The sequence below is a fragment of the Scyliorhinus torazame genome, chromosome 8 (genome assembly GCF_047496885.1).
Source record: "Scyliorhinus torazame isolate Kashiwa2021f chromosome 8, sScyTor2.1, whole genome shotgun sequence".
Classification (NCBI taxonomy): Eukaryota; Metazoa; Chordata; class Chondrichthyes; order Carcharhiniformes; family Scyliorhinidae; genus Scyliorhinus; species Scyliorhinus torazame.
Genome location: NC_092714.1, coordinates 38,853,934 through 38,877,415, shown reverse-complemented (window position 1 = coordinate 38,877,415; position 23,482 = coordinate 38,853,934). Strand labels below are relative to the sequence as shown.

The 23,482-nt window shown below is 46.5% G+C and overlaps 1 protein-coding gene across 3 annotated transcripts in view; it reads right to left on the bottom strand.

Moving 5' to 3' along the window:
• Positions 1 to 8,459: 8,459 nt before the first annotated feature.
• LOC140427768 (transmembrane protein 50B) overlaps positions 8,460 to 23,482 on the bottom strand; it is a 170,194-nt gene continuing 155,171 nt past the window's right edge. For all 3 annotated transcript variants that reach the window (XM_072513402.1, XM_072513401.1, XM_072513400.1), the window contains one exon: positions 8,460 to 9,607. In XM_072513402.1, the coding sequence (XP_072369503.1) occupies positions 9,562 to 9,607 (46 nt within the window). In that variant the 3' untranslated portion in view covers positions 8,460 to 9,561. The remainder of the gene's footprint in view (positions 9,608 to 23,482) is intronic.

Sequence of the window (23,482 nt, the reverse complement as noted above, 5' to 3'; positions counted from 1 at the left end):
GGCGGGTTGGGCACTGTTTTGGATGGTGGCGGGGCCTGGTAGGTGGAGAGCGCGGGCTTTTTTCCCGCGCCCAAGACTGCGGGGGTGGGGTGGGGGGGAAGCGAGGATTGTTTCCCGCACTTAGAACGGAGGGGGGAGGGGGAGAGCCAGTGGATGAGGAGCGGGAGAGGAGGGTGCTCCACACAATGGGAGGAGTCGAAGGGGAGGCGGGAGTGGCCAGGGTCAGCAGGAGTCAGCTGACTTGCGGAAGTGCAATGGGGGGGAGTAAACCAGCTAGGATGGGTCCTAGCCGGGGGGGGGGAAATCGAGTTGCTGCTGCTAAGGTCAAGGAGGAGCTGGAGCGAGTGGGGGGGGGGGAGGGGGGGTTCGAGACGGGGGTATGCCGCTGTGGGGAACGGGCCGGGTGTGGGGTGCGGGTGCGCGGCTGGCCAAGGAGGGGTCATGGCTAATCGGCGGGGGAGGGGGGCGGGTAGCCCCCTGATCCGGCTGATAACCTGGAATGTAAGGGGACTGAATGGGCCGGTTAAGCGGGCCTACGTGTTCGCGCACCTGAAGGGGCTCAAGGTGGACGTAGTTATGCTCCAGGAGACACACCTGAAGGTGGCAGACCAGGTAAGACTGAGGAAAGGGTGCGTAGGTCAGGTGTTTCACTCGGGGCTAGATGCCAAAAATCGAGGGGTGGCGATCTTGGTGGGAAAGAAGGTGTCATTCGAGGTGTCGAGCATTGTGGCAGATAATGGCGGTAGGTATATAATGGTAAGTGGTAAGTTGCAGGGTGAGAGGGTGGTACTGGTCAATGTGTATGCTCCGAACTGGGACGATGCGGGTTTTATGTGGCGTATGTTGGGCCGGATCCCAGACTTGGAAGTGGGGGGCCTGATAATGGGGGGAGACTTTAACACGGTGTTGGATCCGGCACTGGATCGCTCCAGGTCTAGGACGGGTAGGAAGCCGGTCGCGGCTAGAGTGTTGAGGGGATGTATGGACCAAATGAGAGGGTGGACCCTTGGAGATTTGCAAGGCCGGGGGCTAGGGAATTTTCATTCTTCTCACTTGTCCATAAGGCTTATTCTCGAATCGACTTTTTCATTTTGAGTAGGGCGCTGATAGCGAGAGTAGAGGATACCGAGTATTCGGCAGTAGCCACTTCGGACCACGCCCCGCATTGGGTGGACTTGGAGATGGGGGAGGAGAGGGACCAGCGCCTGCTGTGGCGCTTGGAGGTGGAGCTGTTTGCGGACGAGGAGGTGAGCGAGCGGGTCCGAGGAAGTATAGAGAGACACTTGGAGACCAACGACAAAGGGGAGGTCCGATTGGGGATGGTATGGGAGGCACTGAAGGCGGTGGTGAGGGGAGAGCTGATCTTCATTAGGGCCCACAAGGAGCGGAGGGAGAGGGAGAGGCTGGTGGGGGAGATGGTGAGGGTAGACAGGAGGTATGCGGAAGAGCCTGAGGAAGGATTGTTGAGGAAGAGGTGCAGCCTCCAGTCCGAATTCGACCTGGTGACCACGAGGAAGGCGGAGGTGCAGTGGAGGAAGGCCCAGGGGGCGGTCTACGAGTATGGGGAAAAGGCAAGCCGAATGCTGGCGCATCAGCTTCGGAAGCGGGACGCAGCTAGGGAGATCGGGGGAGTTAAGGACAGGGGAGGGAGCGTGGTGCGGAGTGGGGTTGGCATCAATGGATTCTTCGGGGACTTCTACGAGGAATTGTACCGAGCCCCCACAGGAGGAGGGAGGGATGGGCCGTTTTCTGGACCAATTGAGGTTTCCAAAGGTGGAAGAGGGACTGGTGGCGGGACTGGGGGCCCCGATTGGGCTGGAGGAGCTGATCAAAGGGATAGGAAGCATGCAGGCAGGGAAGGCACCGAGGCCGGACGGTTTCCCAGTCGAGTTCTATAAAAAATATATGGACCTGTTGGGCCCGCTGTTAGTTAGGACCTTTAATGAGGGGGGGGGGGGGCTTTACCCCCGACGATGTCCCGGGCACTGATCCCCTTGATCGGTAGCGGGACAAGGATCCCCTGCAATGTGGGTCTTGCAGACCGATTTCCTTGCTAAATGTAGATGCCAAGGTGCTGGCGAAGGTCTTAGCCACGAGGATTGTGTGCCGCAGATCATCCATGAAGACCAGACGGGGTTTGTGAAGGGGAGACAGTTGAATGCGAATGTGCGGAGGCTTTTGAACATTATCATGATGCCGGAGAGGGAGGGGGAGGCGGAGATAGTGGTGGCGATGGACGCTGAGAAAGCCTTCGATAGGGTAGAGTGGGGGTACCTGTGGGAGGTGCTGAAGAGGTTCGGGTTTGGGGAGGAGTTTGTCAGGTGGGTTGGGTTGTTGTATGAGGTCCCGATGGCGAGTGTGGCCACAAATAGGAGGGGGTCCGAGTACTTTCGGTTGCACCGAGGGACGAGACAGGGGTGTCCCCTGCTCTTCGCACTGACGATTGAACCCCTGGCTATGGCACTGAGAGAGTCGAGGAACTGGAGGGGGTTGGTGTGGGGTGGGGAGGAGCATAGGGTGTTGCTTTATGCGGACGACCTGCTGCTGTATGTGGCGGACCCGGTGGGAGGAATGCCAGAGGTAAAGAGGATCCTTAGGGAATTCGGGGACTTTTTGGGGAACAAGCTCAATATGGGGGAGAGCGAGCTGTTTGTAGTTCAGCTAGGGGACCAGGAGAGGGGGATTGGCGAGCTCCCACTAAAAGGTGGGGAGAGGAGCTTCAGATATTTGGGGGTCCAGGTGGCCAGGCGCTGTGGGGCCCTGCATAGGCTCAACTTTACAAGGCTGATGGAGCAAATGGAGGAGGAGTTCAAGAGGTGGGACGCATTGCCGCTGTCCTTGATGGGTAGGGTGCAGTCAATCAGAATGACGGTGCTCCCAAGGTTTTTGTTCCTGTTCCAGTGCCTCCCCGTGTTTATCCCGAAGGCTTTTTTCAGGCAGGTTAACAGGAATATAATGGGGTTTGTGTGGGCGCGAGGGACTCCGAGGGTGAGAAGGGTGTTCCTGGAGCGGAGTAGAGATAGGGGGGGACTGGCGCTGCCCAACCTCTGTGGGTACTACTGGGCCGCCAATGAGACGATGGTGCGCAAGTGGGTGATGGAGGGGGAGGGGGCTGCATGGAGGAGGCTGGAGACGGCGTCCTGTGTGGGTACGAGTCTGGGGGCGCTGGCAACGGCGCCTCTGCCGCTCCCTCCAAGGAGGTATACCACGAGCCTGGTGGTGGTGGCGGCCCTCAAAATGTGGGGGCAGTGGAGGCGGCATAGGGGGGAAGTTAGGGCCTCGGCGTGGACCCCATTACGGGGGAACCACCGGTTCGCCCCAGGAAGAACAGGTGGAGGGTTTTCGGGGTGGCACAGGGCAGGGATACGAAAGTTGGAGGACCTGTTTCTGGACGGGAAGTTCGCGAGCTTGGGTGAGCTGGAGGAGAAGTACGGGCTCCCCCCCCCGGGGAACACCTTCAGGTACTTACAGGTAAGGGCGTTTGCCAGACGGCAGGTGGTGGAATTCCCGCGGCTACTGCCACACACAATACAGGACAGAGTGCTCTCGGGGGGGGTGGGTGGGAGTGGGGAAGATCTCGGAAATGTACCAGGTGATGCAGGAGGAGGAGGGGGCCACGGTGGTGGAGTTGAAAGGTAAGTGGGAGGAGGAGTTGGGAGAGGAGATCGAAGAGGTGACGTGGGCATATGCCCTAGGGTGAAGTCTTCCGCTTCGTGCGTGAGGCTCAGCCTCATACAGTTTAAGGTGCTGCACAGGGCACACATGACCGGGACAAGGATGAGCCGGTTCTTTGGGGGTGAGGACAGATGTGTTAGGTGCTCAGGGAGCCCAGCAAATCACACCCATATGTTCTGGGCATGCCCAGTGCAGGAGGAATTTTGGAAGGGCGTAGCGAGGACGGTGTCGAGGGTGGTAGGATCCAGGGTCAGACCGGGCTTGGGGCTCGCAATATTTGGGGTGGCAGAGGAGCCGGGAGTGCAGGAGGCGAAAGAGGCCAGAATTCTGGCCTTTGCATCCCTGGTAGCCCGGCGAAGGATTCTTCTTCAGTGGAAAGATGCGAGGCCCCCAAGCGTGGAATCCTGGATCAGCGATATGGCAGGATTCATTAAATTGGAGAGGGTGAAATTCGCCTTGAGAGGGTCGGTACAAGGGTTCTTTAGGTGGTGGCAACCGGTCTTAGACTTTCTGGCAGAACGATAGACATTGGTCACTGGAGGGTTTGAATACACCTGTTGTGTTAAGTCGGGGTGTTAATTTATTATTTATGTACAGGGGGGGGGGGGAGAGGGGTTTGGGGGGTTGCTTTTTTAGATTGTGTTTTGTACTTAACCCTGTTGGGTGCTTTTTTCTTTCTCATTTTGTTATTGGTATTTTATGAAAACCTTTAATAAAAATCATTTTTTTTTTTTAAATGGGTTCTATCGTAGATGGCGGCTGTTTATTTTGCACTTTAAAGATCTGACCACTGTTAGTTGTTTGTGGAAGGACGGAGGTGGGTGGGTGGGGGTTTATTATTTGGGGTGCATTTCTGTTATTTGGGTTCCTGCTACTGTTGTTGCTTATAATTTTTGATACATGTGTTGGTGCAGTTTTGTTTTGTAAGTTTTGATATAAAATATTAAAAGTTTTAATAAAGATATTTTATAAAAAACATGCAGTTATTTAAAGTCTGATTATTTGTTATGCTTCAGTGTTGATATTACTCTCCTTACTTATTGAGGTATTTTTTCATGTAAACCAGCAATTGAATCATAGAATCTCTACAGTGCAAGGAGGCAATTCAGCCCATCGAGTCTGCACCGGCCTTTGAAAGGGCACCTATTCCTGCAACCCCATCATTCTGCCTAACCCGCACATATTTGGGCTGTGGGAGGAAACTAGAGCACCCGGAGGAAATATATGCAGACACAGGGAGAACATACAAACTCCACACACCCAAGGCCAGAATTGAACCCAGGTCCTTGCGCTGTGAGACAGCAGTGCTAACCACTGTACCACCGTGCTGCCCCTTTTTACCTGGGGTAACCCTGCAAACATGGACCATCCCATGAATCGGCATTCTAATTGTTGGTAGTGCTAGCAACTTGAAGCAAAAGAGCTTTGCAATGAATAAATATTTCCAATAAGTGCACAAAATTCTTATGTGGAATTTGCTCATTCACCCCGTGTCTGCGTGGGTTTCACCCCCATAACCCAAAGATGTGCAGGTTAGGTGGATTGGCCAGACTAAATTGTCCCTTTATTGGAAAAAATAATTGAGTACTCCAAAATTATTTTTTTTAAATGTGCACTAAAACCTGATAGAAATTCAATCCCATTATATATCAGAGATCTGGAGACTTGAACTGGCTTTTGATCTATTTTGAACTTTGCTTTTGAACCAAAAGCCTTGAACCGGCTTTTGAACTGGATAGAGCCTATCTTTGAACACTTTACAGATCTGTGGAGCAGGTTGCTGGTTTTGTATCCATGTGGCAAACAAATGGCATTCGCCCATCAGCTAAAATGCCAGCTCAATGATATTGGTTGACCAAATTGAAAATGAACATTTATCGTACCATGCCAGAGTGTTATAGACATTAACCATGGTGAGTCACAACAAAAACATCTCTGCCTCTGTGGCTAACGTGTTCCTTGCCCAAGAACCTCTTAGTTTGAGGTATTTGCAGGGCTTCAGTTACATTTCTTCTTGCCAATTGCCAGTGTTCTCCCTGCCAGAATACCTTTCCTTTGTGCTTAAACTATTTAAAACTACACTTCAGAATTAGTTAATAATCTGACTGGAGGGCAACATCTTGTAAATACTGATCATTATATGACTAATTGAATTTCAAGTTAGGTTAGAGAGAAATGAGAGTCACAAACAAAAGTTTTGAATTCAAGTATGGCAAACTTAAGGAATATTAGAAACAAATTGAGCACAATAAATTGGGTTGAGCAGTTGATGGGTTAACCTACAAACAGTGGAAAGCATTCAAAGATGGTCTTGGTACAATACAAAACCAGTCCATAGTTCTAAAAGGCAAAACTCCAACAGCTCGTCACAGTCAACAAACATGGTAAGGGGCAGCATCAAGCGAAAAGAAAAAGCTTACACAAATGCAAGGAAAAGTGGGTTTTCAGAATAGTTGTTAAAAAAAGATACAAAGAAGGTAATGAGGTCACATCACTCCCTAAGCCTCGTTCAGTTAAAGGTAGTTTTCACTAAAGCAAGGGTGAGACACTTTTTTGAATGGACGGTGATGCAAGCGCTATTCAAGGGGTCCCACACATCACACCACATGTTCTGATCATGTCCAAACTGGTAGCGTTTTGGGGGTCCTTTTTTGACACTATGTTGGCAATCCTGATTGTGGAGGCGGAACTCTGTCTATTACCCGCAATTTTGGGGTTTCCGATGTGCTGGAACTGAGAACAGCTGCAGATGGCCTCATCTCTGCTTCGCTGGTGGCACAGAGGTGTATCATTTTGGGCTGGAGGACAGCGGCACTGCCGAAGGCTTCGGCGTGGCTAGATGGTTTGCGCACCTTGAGAAGGTCAAATACACTTTGAGGATCGATTGAGGGGGTTTTACCGAAAGTGGTGATCGTTCATTGTGGACTTCAAAGAATTGGTGATTGCTAGAGTTTAGCGGGGGGGGGGGGGGGGGAGCGGTTACTTGTTTACAGGGGGGATAGCCCTGGTGGGGCGGGAGGGGTGAGAGCATTTGTAAAAAATGTTTGTTGATGGAATCTTGTTAAAGAAGGTTTGTTATGGTTCACGTCTTTTATATTCTTTTGCATGAAATGTTAAAAATTTAATAAAAGTCAATTCCAAAAAAAAGGTAATGAGATTAAAAAGAGTATCCAAACCAAATTGTCTCAGGGAAATTAGGGATAAAGTGTTCATAGAATTTACAGTGCAAACGGAGGCCATTCGGCCCATCGAGTCTGCACCAGCTCTTTGAAAGAGCACCCTACCCAAGCCCACACCTCCACCCCATAACCCAGTAATCCCACCCAACACTAAGGACAATTCTGGACACTAAGGGCAATTTAGCATGGCCAATCCACCTAGCCTGCACATCTCTGGACTGTGGGAGGAAACCGGAGCACCCGGAGGAAACCCACACACACACACGGGGAGAACATTCATTCTCTGAAAGGCAGGGCATGTCATTTAGTGTTCCCCAGGAATCTGTATTGGAGGTGCTTTTGACCACGTTAAACAATGACTTATGCAAAGGAGTAGCAAGTTGGATATCCAAGGTTGTAGATGACAGATTTAAGAATACGGCGCGATGTCCGCTGACTGGCGCCCAAAACGGCGCCAATCAGACGGGCATCGCGCCGCCCCAAAGGTGCGGAATGCTCCGCATCTTTGGGGGCCGAGCCGACGCCGGAGGAATTTCCGCCCCGCCAGCTGACGGAAAAGGCCTTTGGTGCCCCGCCAGCTGGCGCGGAAATGACATCCCCGGGCGGCGCATGCGCGGGAGCGGGCGCTGACAGTTTCCCACGCATGCGCAGTGGGGAGAGTCTCTTCCGCCTCCGCCATGGTGAGACCGTGGCGGAGGCGGAAGGGAAAGAGTGCCCCCACGACACAGGCCCGCCCGCGGATCGGTGGGCCAGGCCACCGTGGGGGCACCTCCCGGGGCCAGATCGCCCCGCCCCCCCCCCAAGGACCCCGCCCGCGCCGCCCTGTCCCGCTGGTAAGGTAGGTGGTTCAATTTACGCCGGCGGGACAGCCAATTTATCGGCGGGACTTCGGCCCATTCGGGCCGGAGAATCGAGCGGGGGGGGCCCCGCCAACCGGCGCGCCACGATTCCCGCCCCCGCCGAATCTCCGGTGCCGGAGACTTCAGCAACCAGCGGGGGCGGGATTCACGCCAGCCCCCGGCGATTCTCCGACCCGGCGGGGGGTCGGAGAATGTCGCCCATGATCTGTAGATGGGAGCAGGATGTTACAAATGGACAGAGGCAGTTGATGTGTGGGTGGGAAAACTGTGGCAGATGGAGAATATGTGAGATTGTTCACTTCTGAGAATCCAAATCACTGAAGGCTGTCACACGATAACCTTTATCTCAAGGGGTTTGGAATTCAAGTGAAGAAGTGATTGCACAGCTGTACAGAGAACTTGATCAGACTCCATCTGTAGCACTGCTCCAAAAAGGATATATTAGTCTTGGATGAAGTGCACTGTGGATTTACCAGAGTGATATAAAAATTAAGCTTTTGGGGGGAGGTGCATGGTTTTAAGTTTAAGAGTGATTTCCATGAAATGCTTAAATTGATAAAATAATTTGATTGATACAATAGATAGAGGAGTTTATTCCCACTTGTGGGTAAATCCAGAGCAAGCGGCTTCAATCGCTAAGTTATTCAGATGTGAATCTAAGAAGCATTATTTCACACAAGTAGTGGAAATCCAGTATCCTCTTCTCAAAGGCCATGGATGTTGGGTCAATTGAAAGTTTCGAGTATTATACAGTTTAATTTTTATTAGGCAAAAGCATCAAGGGATATGAAAGAAAGGCAGGTCAATGGAATGGAGTTACAGATCAGCCATGATGGAACTGAATGATGGAATAATCTCGAGAGGCTGAGCAACTTAGTCTTGTTTCCATGTTGGTTCCTTTTAATAGTTCCACATTTCTTTTGGCATTCATCACTCATTCGCTCACCAGATGTTCTGTACAAAAGAAGTCAGGTTAACCAGGCTGAGGTCACATTACATGTGTAAAATTAACCATCAGAAAAAAAGCTTTCATGTGATGAGCACTGTTGATAAAATGACAAAGAAAATTAATTACTTTAAGGAGTCTCAAAATGGCACATTTCCTCCTGCCTTCCAACAGAAGATGGGATTAGAATACTTTGGCGGCTGTTTTTGACCAGCGCAGAGACAATGGGCCAGTGGGGCTTTTCGGTGCTGTAGACCTCCATGAGAACAGAATTAGTTTCTTTTGTGAATTTTGTTGAGTTGAAAATATGCTATTGAGAAGATTTATTTCATAAATATTGTTCAAAGAAAAATAACTATTTAATCTTGGACGTCCCTCCTCAAGACAACCAAGAGTTGGGGCAAACATTCTGATTCAACAGCAATGCTTGTTATGTGCATTTAACATTTAAAAGAGTTAAACAGACAACTAATTCCTACAAATATTTAGCAGAATCTAAAGTTTACAAGTTTAAAAAGCTTTGGGGGTGCATAGAATGATTTTTTAAAACACAAATCAGCAATATTTGTAGCAACAATCATAGGTGTAGCAACATACATTTGATATATTATCCATATTTTTCCAATGAATTTAACAGTAGAGGTCATATGACAGTTATCAACCCAAACGGTGCATCATCTTCTGTTTATATGACTCAATATAACTATTATTCACAAAGCAGTATCAGAATACAAAATATTAAATGTTCATAAAATAAAAAGATGAGTTTTTCAAAATTATCTTGAATACATTTTATCTAAAATCAACTGGAATTAATATTTGGCTAACAATACAAAGCAGTGTATTTGCAGTTAACATTCATGTGCAGAATATCCTGAGTCAGTGCTGAGATGGACATAGCTTATGCCCAAAGTTCCTCTGTTCTCCCAAACTTATAGATCAGGCTGCTGCAAAACAAGACAAGACATTTAATAGATTCCTATATTTTCAGTCTCAGTGAAAAATGCTTGACCACACTTAATGTAGGAGTCAATATCAACACAGTCAATGCTGTGTAACAATGTTGTGTAACAAATAACTCAATGGACAGGCCTGTGTCAGTGTTAAGCAAGAGGAGTTTGGGTTTGATCTCCAACATGAGCGAGATAATTTCAGATGGGGTTGCAACAGGATTTAGAGGAATCTATCCATCTATAATCTAATGAATAGCAACACCCAATGTCTAGGATCAAACATTAAGAATGGCCACTTGGCCAAGCTCTTGGAAGTTGTCAGAATCACGGAACCATTCACGAGTCACTACCTCCGTGAGAAGCTCGAGGTCAGAGTCAAGTGTGCAATCTAAATCGACATCAAAGAATTGCTGCACTGTCAAGGTCTGTCTTTCGAATGAGCTGTTAAACTGAGTCTCCATCTGTCTGCCCAGGTAAATATAAATAATCCCACGGTATAATTTGGGGAAGGGGCATAGAACTCTCAAGGTGACCTGGTCAACATTGGTCCCTCAGCCAACTACAGCATAACTAATCATTTGCCATTATTTCTCTATATGACAAAACCTCAAAAGGTTATTAATGAACTGTGAAATGATTTGGTGTATCCTTAAGGGATGAGAAAAGCTCCATATATTTGCAGGTTTACTTATGGGGAAAGAAAGATAAATTTATTGAAAAAATGGTGGGGGTGGAGAAGAGAGAAAACAAAAGAGTGAAGAACAATAATTTTGGAATGAATAAGCAACGTTTTCTTGATTTATAAATAATGACTATTTGGCTACAGCAGGGACAGTGTCTAAAAGAGGTGACGCATTCTCAGCAGATGCAAGGATGTTTGCTATTTAAATCTATTTCAGCTCTCCATTAGGCCCATCGTCACCATGCTAGTTCTTTGCAAGAACTCATCTAGTTCCATTTTCTGCCTTTCCCCCTTTAGCCTTGCAAATCTTTCTCCTCAGATAATTAGCTAATTTTCTTTTGAAAACCTCGATTGAATCTGCCTTCACCAAGCTCCCGGCAGTGGATGCCAGATCCTAACCACTTACTGTGTAATAAAGTTTTCTCTCACATGATCGTTGGCATCCTCGGATTCTTCATCCTTCTGCCAACCAAAATAGTTTCTCCCTACCTGCTCTGTCCAGACTTCTCATGATCCTGAATGCCTCTATCCAAGATATTCTTTTCTCCGACGAAAACAGCACCATCTTCTCCAATCTATCCATTTCACTGAAGTTCCTCACCTCTGGAACCATTCCCATGAATCTTTTTGGCACCCTCTCCAATGCCTTCACATCCTTCCTAAGTGTAGTGTGTAGAACTAGACAATGCTTCAGTTGAGGCTGAACCAGCGTTTTGTACAGGTTCATCATAACTTATTTGCTTTTATAATCCATTTTCCTATTTAGAAAACTCAGGATCCCATAAGTTTTACCTTTTCTCAACCTGTCCTGCCACCTTCAATGATCTTTGCACAAAAACCTTCATGCCCCTCTGTTCCTGTATCCCCTTTAGAATTGTATCTTTTATATATTGCCCCTTCTTGCAAATCTTTCTCCTCAGATAATGATCTCAGACTTCTTTAAATTTCATCTGCCACTTGTCACCCATTACACCCAACCTAGATCCGCTTTAAGTCCATCACTATCCTCCTCACAGAAACAATATTCAAAATTTGTCTCATCTGCAAATTTTGAAATTGTGCCTTGTACAAGTTTAGATCATTAGTATAGATCAAGGAATCCTTCTGTACAGGAACGACCTTTCGAGCCCGACAGCCCCCCCCCCCCCCCCCCCCCCCCGACAAAGTTCTAATCCAGCCCAGTGTTGATAGCTACGTTAGAAACTTGGAACCAGAGGAGACAGCACTTCAACTTAACCGAGGTGTCCACCATGCCCCCCATCTGTGGTGACCACAAATTACCACCAGCTATGCCAGACACCACTTTTAAGAACTGGAGGCAGGATGGGGGAGGGGGAGTGCGCTGGCGATTAGAGACTTCTACATGGGGGACAGACTTGCATCCTTGGATGAGTTGACGGAAAGACTGGAGCTACCGAACGGATAGGAGCTCTGACATTTACAAATCAAAAAGTTTCTCTGCAAAGAGACAACGAGGTACCCTAGGCCCGGGGAGACACAATGCTGGAGGAACTGCTCGAGGCAGACGGTATGTGAAAGGGGAACTGTGGGGACATCTGCGGACGACGGTTAGAAAGGGGAGGACACCACTAGACAGAGCAAGACAAAAATGGGAAGACGAGCTAGGGATAGAAGTAGGGTGGGGGCCCTGGAGTGAAGCACTGAGCAGGACCAACTCCACCTCCTCCTGCGCAAGACTAAGCCTCATGCAGCTCAAAGTGGTGCACAGAGTCGACCTAACCCGAATGAACAGGTTCTTCTCGAAGGTGGAGGACAAGTGTGAACGGTGCCAGGGAGGCCCAGCCAACCGTGCCCATATGTTCTGGGCCAGCCCCAGAATTGTCAGGTTTTGGACAGCCTTCTTTGAGGCGATGTCCAAGGTTGTGGAGATGAGGGTGGAGCAATGCCCGAGAGTGGCAGTCTTCAGGGTTTCAGACCATATTGGGAAGAGGGCCACCGCCCTTGCTTTTGCTTCCCTAATCGCATGCCGGAGAATCCTGCCCAGCTGACGATCAGCAGCACCACCCACAGCTGCGGACTAGCTGGCAGACCTGTTGGAATTTCTCCACTTGGAGAAGTCAAATACACCATCCTAGCGTCAAACGAGGGCTTCAACAAAGTGTGGACGCTATTCAGCAGCCTGTTCCAAGACCTGTTTGAGGCCAATAGCGGATAGGAAGGGAGGGGGAGGGGGGCACACAGGACCACACAGAGCAGATAGGAACAAAGGGAAAGGGGACAAGGGAGGAATCCAGGGAAACATCAGGAGGGGACATGCAAAAAGACACAGGAGGGGGCCAGAGGGCCCCCCCAAGAAAGCCATAGGGGCAACAGTAACAAATCCAAAACGAAAGGGCATACAGCACCTACGACTGAAGAAAGGGCCCAAGTTGGAGCCGGAACAACGAGTGGGGGGGGGGGGGGGGGGGGGGGGGGGCTTTTTCACCTACTGTACGGTGTACAGATGTAAAATTTCAATAAAATTTGAATTTAAATATTTTTAAATAAAATAACAAAAAGGACAGGGGTGGTCTGGGGGTTATTTACAATGTTTGGCCTTTGTAAATTGTATCTAGTCTACACGGACTTGTTTATTTTGTACTGTATAAAATGAAAAACCTAAATAAAAACATTTTCAAAAAAAATAATTAGTGTAGATCAAGAAAAGCAGTGACCCTGACATCAACCCCGAGGAACCCCACTGTATACCTTCCTCCCATCCAAAAAACAATCATTCAACAGTACTGTTTCCTATCATTCAGTCAACTTTTCATCGAGCTGCCATGTTCTTTTTATTTCATGAGCTTTGACTTTTGGAAGTCATTTATACCAATCAACCGCATTATCTCCATAATCCTCGCTGCAACGTCATCAGAAAACTTAATCAAATTAATTGAAATGATTTGCCGTTTACAAATCCATGATAGCCTCCCTTAATTAATCTACATTTGTCCAAGTGACCCTTAATTTTGTCACAAAACATTTTGGCCACAAAAAGCTTTTTTATCATTACGGTTTAACTGGCTAGCCTGTAGTTAGTTGATGGGCTTATCTTTGCATAACAAGGGAGTAATATTTGCAATTCTCCAGTCCTCTGGCACCACTCCTGTATCCACGGAGGATTAAATGATTATGGCTCGTGGCTATGCTTTTCCATTCTTACCTCCCTCAAAATCTTCGATGCATCTCATCCAGTCCTATGACATATTCATTTTATGTAGTCAGCCTATCTAATAGCTCTTCTTTATCAATTTTTAGCCTGTGGTGTCTCAAGTACCTCCTCTTTCACTATGACTTGGGTAGCATTGTCTTCTTTGGTAAAAACAGATGCAAAGTACACATTTACAAAGAACAAAGAAATGTACAGCACAGGAACAGGCCCTTCGGCCCTCCAAGCCCGTGCCGACCATGCTGCCCGACTAAACTACAATCTTCTACACTTCCTGGGTCCGTATCCCTCTATTCCCATCCTATTCATGTATTTGTCAAGATGCCCCTTAAATGTCATTATCGTCCCTGCTTCCACCACCTCCTCCGGTAGCGAGTTCCAGGCACCCACTACCCTCTGTGTAAAAAACTTGCCTCGTACATCTACTCTAAACCTTGCCCCTCTCACCTTAAACCTATGCCCCCTAGTAATTGACCCCTCTACCCCGGGGAAAAGCCTCTGACTATCCACTCTGTCTATGCCCCTCATAATTTTGTAGACCTCTATCAAGTCGCCCCTCAACCTCCTTCGTTCCAGTGAGAACAAACCGAGTTTATTCAACCGCTCCTCATAGCTAATGCCCTCCATACCAGGCAACATTCTGGTAAATCTCTTCTGCACCCTCTCTAAAGCCTTCACATCCTTCTGGTAGTGTGGCGACCAGAATTGAACACTATACTCCAAGTGTGGCCTAACTAAGGTTCTATACAGCTGCAACATGACTTGCCAATTCTTATACTCAATGCTCCGGCCAATGAAGGCAAGCATGCTGTATGCCTTCTTGACTACCTTCTCCACCTGTGTTGCCCCTTTCAGTGACCTGTGGACCTGTACTCCTAGATCTCTTTGACTTTCAATACTCTTGAGGGTTCTACCATTCACTGTATATTCCCTACCTGCATTAGAACTTCCAAAATGCATTACCTCACATTTGTCCGGATTAAACTCCATCTGCAATCTCTCCGCCCAAGTCTCCAAACAATCTAAATCCTGCTGTATCCTCTGACAGTCCTCATCGCTATCCGCAATTCCACCAACCTTTGTGTCGTCTGCAAACTTACTAATCAGACCAGTTACATTTTCCTCCAAATCATTTATATATACTACAAACAGCAAAGGTCCCAGCACTGATCCCTGTGGAACACCACTGGTCACAGCCCTCCAATTAGAAAAGCATCCTTCCATTGCTACTCTCTGCCTTCTATGACCTAGCCAGTTCTGTATCCACCTTGCCAGCTCACCCCTGATCCGTGTGACTTCACCTTTTGTACTAGTCTACCATGAGGGACCTTGTCAAAGGCCTTACTGAAGTCCATATAGACAACATCCACTGCCCTACCTGCATCAATCATCTTTGTGACCTCCTCGAAAAACTCTATCAAGTTAGTGAGACACGACGTCCCCTTCACAAAACCATGCTGCCTCTCACTAATACGTCCATTTGCTTCCAAATGGGAGTAGATCCTGTCTCGAAGAATTCTCTCCAGTAATTTCCCTACCACTGCCTGTAGTTCCCTGGATTATCCTTGCTACACTTCTTAAACAGAGGAACAACATTGGCTATTCTCCAGTCCTCCGGGACATCACCTGAAGACAGTGAGGATCCAAAGATTTCTGTTAAGGCCTCAGCAATTTGCTCTCCAGCCTCCTTCAGTATTCTGGGGTAGATCCCATCAGGCCCTGGGGACTTATCTACCTTAATATTTTTTAAGACACCCAACACCTCGTCTTTTTGGATCTCAATGTGACCCAGGCTATCTACACACCCTTCTCCAGACTCAACATCTACCAATTTCTTCTCTTTGGTGAATACTGATGCAAAATATTCATTTAGTACCTCGCCCATTTCCTCTGGCTCTACACATAGATTCCCTTGCCTATCCTTCAGTGGGCCAACCCTTTCCCTGGCTACCCTCTTGCTTTTTATGTACGTGTAAAAAGCCTTGGAATTTTCCTTAACCCTATTTGCCAATGACTTTTCGTGACCCCTTCTAGCCCTCCTGACTCCTTGCTTAAGTTCCTTCCTACTTTCCTTATATTCCACACAGGCTTCGTCTATTCCCAGCCTTTTAGCCCTGACAAATGCCTCCTTTTTCTTTTTGACGAGGCCTACAATATCTCTCGTTATTCAAGGTTCCCGAAAATTGCCGTATTTATCCTTCTTCCTCACAGGAACATGCCGGTCCTGAATTCCTTTCAACTGACACTTGAAAGCCTCCCACATGTCAGATGTTGATTTGCCCTCAAACACCCGCCCCCAATCTATGTTCTTCAGTTCCCACCTAATATTGTTATAATTAGCCTTCCCCCAATTTAGCACATTCATCCTAGGACCACTCTTATCCTTGTCCACCAGCACTTTAAAACTTACTGAATTGTGGTCACTGTTCCCGAAATGCTCCCCGACTGAAACTTCTACCACCTGGCCGGGCTCATTCCCCAATACCAGGTCCAGTACCGCCCCTTCCCTAGTTGGACTGTCTACATATTGTTTTAAGAAGTCCTCCTGGATGCTCCTTACAAACTCCACCCCGTCTAAGCCCCTGGCACTAAGCGAGTCCCAGTCAATATTGGGGAAGTTGAAGTCTCCCAACACCACAACCCTGTTGTTTTTACTCTTTTCCAAAATCTGTCTACCTATCTGCTCCTCTATCTCCCGCTGGCTGTTGGGAGGCCTGTAGTAAACCCCCAACATTGTGACTGCACCCTTCTTATTCCTGATCTCTACACATATAGCCTCACTGCCCTCTGAGGTGTCCTCCCGCAGTACAGCTGTGATATTCTCCCTAACCAGTAGCGCAACTCCGCCACCCCTTTTACATCCCCCTCTATCCCACCTGAAACATCTAAATCCTGGAACGTTTAGCTGCCAATCCTGCCCTTCCCTCAACCGGGTCTCTGTAATGGCAACAACACCATAGTTCCAAATACTAATCCAAGCTCTAAGTTCATCTGCCTTACCCATAATACTTCTTGCATTAAAACATATGCACTTCAGGCCACCAGACCCGCTGTGTTCAGCAACTTCTCCCTGTCTGCTCTGCCTCAGAGCCCCACTGTCCCTATTCCCTAGTTCTCCCTCAATGTTCTCACCTTCTGACCTATTGCTCCCGTGCCCACCCCCCTGCCATACTAGTTTAAACCCTCCCGTGTGACACTAGCAAACCTCGCGGCCAGGATATTTATGCCTCTCCAGTTTAGATGCAACCCGTCCTTATATAGGTCACACCTGCCCTGGAAGAGCTCCCAGTGGTCCAGATAACGGAAACCCTCCCTTCTACACCAGCTGTTTAGCCACGTGTTTAGCTGCTCTATCTTCCTATTTCTAGCCTCACTGGCACGTGGCACAGGGAGTAATCCCAAGATTACAACCCTAGAGGTCCTGTCTTTTAACTTTCTGCCTAGCTCCCTGAACCCCTGCTGCAGGATCTCATGCCGCTTCCTGCCTATGTCGTTCGTACCAATATGTACAACGACCTCTGCCTGTTTCCCCTCCCCCTTCAGGATGCCCTCTACCCGTTCGGAGACATCCTGGACCCTGGCACCAGGGAGGCAACATACCATCCTGGAGTCTCTTTCACGTCCACAGAAGCGCCTATCTGTGCCCCTGACTATAGAGTCCCCTATTACTATTGCTCTTCTGCGCTTTAACCCTCCCTTCTGAACATCAGAGCCAGCCGTGGTGTCACTGCTCTGGCTGCTGCTGTTTTCCCCTGATAGGCTATCCCCCCCGACAGTATCCAAAGGGGTATACCTGTTCGAGGGGGGGACAACCACAGGGGATTCCTGCACTGACTGCCTGCCCTTTCTGGTGGTCACCCATTTCTCTGCCTACACCTTGGGTGTGACCACATTTATATAACTGCGATCTATGACGCTTTCCGCCACCTGCATGCTCCTAAGTGCATCCAATTGCAGCTCCAACCGAACCATGCGGTCTGTGAGGAGCTCTTGTTGGGTGCACTTTCTGCAGATGAAGCCATCCGGGATGCTGGAAGCCTCCCGGACCTGCCACATCTCACAGTCAGAGCACTGCACCCCTCTAACTGACATTGCGTCAATTAATTAAAATTAAACGTTTTTTTTTAAATGTTTTAATTTTTTTTTAAAGTTACTGTTAACTATCTGTTTCCTAGCACTAGATTTCTAATATAAATGCGAAAGCTAAATATAGTACTCTCCGGTCTCTGGCTTAGATGCCCCTCTAAATTATAATTAAGTAATTATGTTTAATTAGTTACCAATGCTTAATTTTTTTAATTTAGTGTAGATTCCCAACCAGCCACTCAGGTCACAGCTTTTCTGTGATGACACTTCAGTTTCCCCCCCCGACACACACAATTTGAAAAAGGTATAAAAGTAAAAATGAGTAAAAATCACTTACTTACCTTCTTACCTTCTGAGTGTCTTAGATGTTCTCAGGTTCTCTCCCTGACAGAGATTGTTCCTCCTCCTCCTAATACCTCAGCCATGCCCCCTGCATCTGTGTAAATCCCTTTTGGCTCCCAATAGGCCCAACTGTTCCTTTCATCACCATTTTACAATTTATATACCTAGATAAGTCTAAATTGTAATGATAAAAAATCCTCAGAATCATGAACCTTTCCATTGCCAATCTTATTCTATGATGTGGAGATGCCGGCGTTGGACTGGGGAGAGCACAGTAAGAAGTTTTACAACACCAGGTTAAAGTCCAACAGGTTTGTTTCGATGTCACTAGCTTTCAGAGCGCTGCTCCTTCCTCAGGTGAATGAAGAGGTATGTTCCAGAAACATATATATAGACAGATTCAAAGATGTTGTCTACCTCATACGCTGCAGGAAAGGATGTCCCGAAGCGTGGTACATTGGCGAGACCATGCAGACGCTGCGACAACGAATGAACGGACATCATGCGACAATCACCAGGCAGGAATGTTCCCTTCCAGTCGGGGAACACTTCAGCAGTCAAGGGCATTCAGCCTCTGATCTCCGGGTAAGCGTTCTCCAAGGCGGCCTTCAGGAAGCGCGACAACGCAGAATCGCCGAGCAGAAGCTTATAGCCAAGTTCCGCACACATGAGTGCGGCCTCAACCGGGACCTGGGATTCATGTCGCATTACATTCATCTCCCACCATCTGGCCTGCGAAATCCTACCAACTGTCCTGGCTTGACACAATTCACACCTCTTTAACCTGGGGTTACCCCATCTCTGGATCTGTAAAGATTTAATCACCTGCTAATGCTCGCATTCCAAGCATTGTCTGGCATCTTTGAATCTGTCTATATATATGTTTCTGGAACATACCTCTTCATTCACCTGAGGAAGGAGCAGCGCTCCGAAAGCTAGTGACATCGAAATAAACCTGTTGGACTTTAACCTGGTGTTGTAAAACTTCTTACAATCTTGTTCTAAAAATACTAAAACCTTTTGACGTACTGTAATGACATTTCTAGTTGCCCGAATGCTTTTTATACTATTCACAAGTAAGTTTCTGATCTGGAGTGCTGAATCAGATTGTCAGAAATAAGCATGGTAGAATAATTAAGAGGAAATGATGTCCCAAGTAAATAATAGCCATAGTCTCACACCTATCTGATGTGAATAGAAGCTACTTTTGTTTTTAATCATGGGGGACTATAAACCATTAAGTAAAGCTAAACCACGATGTAATATTAACTACTTGTGGAAACCCTAATACAATCACAGTGGGAATATCCCCAATCTTCCCTCAATTCAGTGTCATAACCTCACAGAGTGTAGGAGAAGTGATATTTGTGTAAATTGAGTTTCCAATAGTGTCGCTCTAAGGAAAATACCTGACCATGGAAATCTTACTTTGGAATGCAAATATCTGTCTCTGGGATCAGTAAAGATGAAATCAATTGAATGTTAATATACAGAAACATTTAGCTACAGTACATGAAAATCTGTGTTTGTAATTAAGCAGCGGTCAGCATTTCCAGTTAGTCAGGAAAGGTGGGAGGTGGAGGCACTTTAACATCTTCACACAAGACTTTCTGGAAATTTGTAGTATGGCATGTATAATTGCGCAATTATTTCCACTTGTGGTCTGGAAACATTATCCCATTCATGTCGTGGCAAGACACAAAGCATTGGCAACAGTAACAAAACTGTTTATGCAAGCATGCGACTGTGGCATTATCCTCTGCTGACACAAGGGGACTATCTTATGATTTTGCGGAGTTGTGACATCTCTTTTATTATAATGCTACCATATTTATTAGGGAATGCAATGGTGTCTTTTCCTTCCAATTCCAATTTTTTCTTGTCCTCCACTGAAGGCTTCAGCCCATTTTCCAGTTCAGTTCCATGGGTGTCAGAGTACCAGTTGCCATACAGTGAGCAATTGAAATGGCCATTCCACACAGGAGGTTGGACAGGGTCAGAAGCAAGGCAACCATGGAACCCCTCACATTGTCACGCCTAATGTGGTCCACATATACCTTCTCTCCACAGCATCTTTACCCAGTATGTCATTGGAAAGCTAGGAAGCTGTGATTTATATGTGTTATTAAATAGTAGAAACCTGTTACAGCAATGGTGATTCATAGGTTTAGAATTATACAGCAAAGGAAACAATTCAACCAATCATGTTTATGCAAGCTCTTTGGTAGAGCTAATCAATTAGTCACACTCTACCTCTCTTTTCACCATAGACCTGTAAATGTTTTTGCTTCAACTATTTAGCCAATATCCTTTGGAAAGCTATGATTTAATCTGCTTCCATATTACAGATCACAACAGCTTTCTGCATTTAAAACAAGTTCTCCATGTTGCCTCTAGTTCCCGTCCCTTCTGCCTTCATATCGGAAGATTTACATAACACACTTTAAAATATTGTGTTATTATTAAAGCTAAAGTCCCCAGAGGAGAAGTGCTTGCTGCTTACAACATCCTTACAATACCACTGATCTCTGCAAACTGAGATTAATCAAAGGAACCGAAACTTAGCTGACAAGCTGATCACGCTTGGTTGAAAACAGCATACGATTGTAGCATGAATTTTCATATCTCCAGTCAGTGCTAATAGTGCAATGTTACATTTTTTCCAGATCTAGTTTCAATTAAAAACCACAACGCACAAAACACTCTTTCATAATTTACTGTTTTAATTTCCGAAACTCTCATTTCGAAAACACCACCTTGTAGAGTCAAAAGTTAGGTAAACATTTTAATTTATAGGACTAAAGTATTATGAATGTATAGGCAATTGCAGAACTACATTAGTAGGTTTTTGGTCAACTGGGAAGAGGGGGTGTGGAGGGTAAACTGGTTTAGCACATTGGGCTAAATCTCTGGCTTTTAAAGCAGACCAAGGCAGGCCAGCAGCACGGTTCAATTCCCGTACCAGCCTCCCCGAACAGGCGCCGGAATGTGGCGACTAGGGGCTTTTCACAGTAACTTCGTTTGAAGCCGACTTGTGACAATAAGCGATTTTCATTTCATTTCATTTCAAACTCCACTACATCCATTCTCAGATTCATGAGATCAGTTAGAGTGGTTCGATTGCTGTAAGCAAGGTAGAAACTGAATAGATGGGATTGAAAGAGACGTTTTGGTAGTATGGATTTGGGAAGCGAGGACATGCGCACATATCATGGAGAGCAAGGGAAGGCTAGTCTTAGTCACAGAATCATATAGTACAGAAGAGGCCCGTCAAGACTGCGCAGACAAAGCTACAGTAAATCTACACTAATTCTACTTTCCAGCACTTGGCCCATAATCTTGAATGTTATGAGATTTCTCGTGCTCATCCACGTACCTTTTAAAGATTGCGAAGTTTCCTGCTTCTACTGCTGGCAGTGCACTCCCAACACCCTCGGGATGAAAAATATTTTCTTCAAATCCCCTCTAAACCTCCTGCCCCTCATCTTAAAATTATGCCCCTTCGTTACTGACCCTTCAACAAAGGGGAACAGCTGTTCCCCATCCACCCTGTCCATACCCCTCATATTCATATGCACCTCAATCAGGTCCCCCCTCAGTCTTTTCTGCTCCAAAGAAAACAACCCAAGCCTAGCCTGTGTAGAAGCCAGGTATTTCGAATACAACTAGTATAGGTAAAAGATAGCTGTTTAAGCATAAATATTAAGTCCCAGTTTTAAATACCCATTTATACAGCATAATTCACTTTTACTGAGGTCCGTTGTTCTGGTAAATGCATATTTTCAAAGTCAGTGTGACACAGTTGCAAGACAATTTGACACTGCTTGTGCTAATTGTCAAGGACAAGGACTGAATACCATAGCAACATGAAGGCACCATTGTCCACAATGCAGATAACAGCTAAGCTCGCTTAAAACCAGTCTATTGCTGGTAAAGATTAGCAGAATATCACATTCCATAACATGTAGACATGAAACAATTAAAAGCTGATGTTGCACATTGAAGATGGACGGCTTGCCATCAAATCAAATGTGTTTGAGTCTAACCCAAACCAATTAGGATTATATTGGGGTGTGATTAGATGACTTAAGACAGATATGAAAGTGTATAACTGAAAGTGTATAACTGAAAAGTTTCCGCCCGCCATTTTAGGTTTTGTCTTTTGGAGGTTCTGTCAGTCTGTTAGTCTGTGTCAGTGATGTAGTGTACTTTTGACTTTGAGTTTGAGTTTAGCTGAAGATTAGCTCTCTCTCTCTTTTCATGTTTCATTGCCAGACTTTGACCTTTTAAAAGTTACTTTTGAGCTGTCTGCCTAAGCAAAAAAGATAATGTCTGTAATTCTCTGAAAGCTTCGAATTGGCTACGAATTGCCTTTTAAATGACTTTCAAATTGTAATCAAGCAACTACAAATAAAACAATTCTTTTTGGCACCTGAGAAGTTTTAACTGAAGTTTCTGCTGAGTCCCAGTATTCGCAAAGTGCTACTGGTAACCGAATAGCAGAAATGATATAAATTCCTTCAACTTTACACAGTCGAATAATACTAGGAATCTAACAACTTGGCATAGTCCAGAAATATTACAAATCTTACAACTTGTCGTATTGCGCCAGGACTTTGATTGATCAACTAAGCTTCCCCCAAACTTGGCGTAGTTCGGCAGGTTAAGATCCCTTCAAATTAAAGATTTTCAACAATTGGCGATACAGCCAGGAGTTAAGATTCTTTCAATTACAGATTCCAACATTGGCGTAGTCGGCAGGATTTAAGATTCTTTCAAGTTGCAGATTCCTACAGCCAGCCCCTCTAGGTCAAATGCTCCATCCCAGGCAATATCCTGGTGAATCTCCTCTGGACCCTCTCCAGTGCAGTCACATCCATCCAACTGCATAGTACTTCAGCTGTGGCCTAACCAAAGTTTTCTACAACTCCAACATAACCTCCATGCTCTTATAATCTATGCCGCAACGGAGAAAAGCAAGTGTCAGACGCCTTCTTAACCTGTCCTGCCACCTGCAGAGGTGGACAAGCACCCCAAGATCCTCTGAGATTCCTAGTATCCTGCCATTCATTGAGTACTCCCTTGTCTTGTTCCTCCTTCCAAAGTGCATTACCTCGCACTTTTCAGCGTTAAATTCCGTCTGCCACTGAATTGCCCATCTGACCAACCCATCTACATCCTCCTGTAACCGAAGACCTTCTCCCTCACTAGTAACCACCCTGTCAATCTTTATCTTTGTGTCATCCACAAACTTACTTATAATCCACCCCCACCACCCCTGACATGCTCATCCATATTGTTTATATACAATATATACAAACAATAAGGAACCTAGTATTGATCCCTGTGGTATACCACTGGACACCAGCCTTGAGTCACAATAGCAGTCTACCACCACTACCCTCTGTTTCCAACCATTAGCCCAGTTTTGGATCCAACTTGTCAAGTTACCGTGGATTCCATATGCCTTTATATTCTTTATTAGTTTCCCATGTGGGATCTTGTCAAGGACTTTGTTGAAATCCATAGAAAATAAATCTACTGCACTACCTTCATCTACACACCTGATCACAAATTCAATCAAATACGT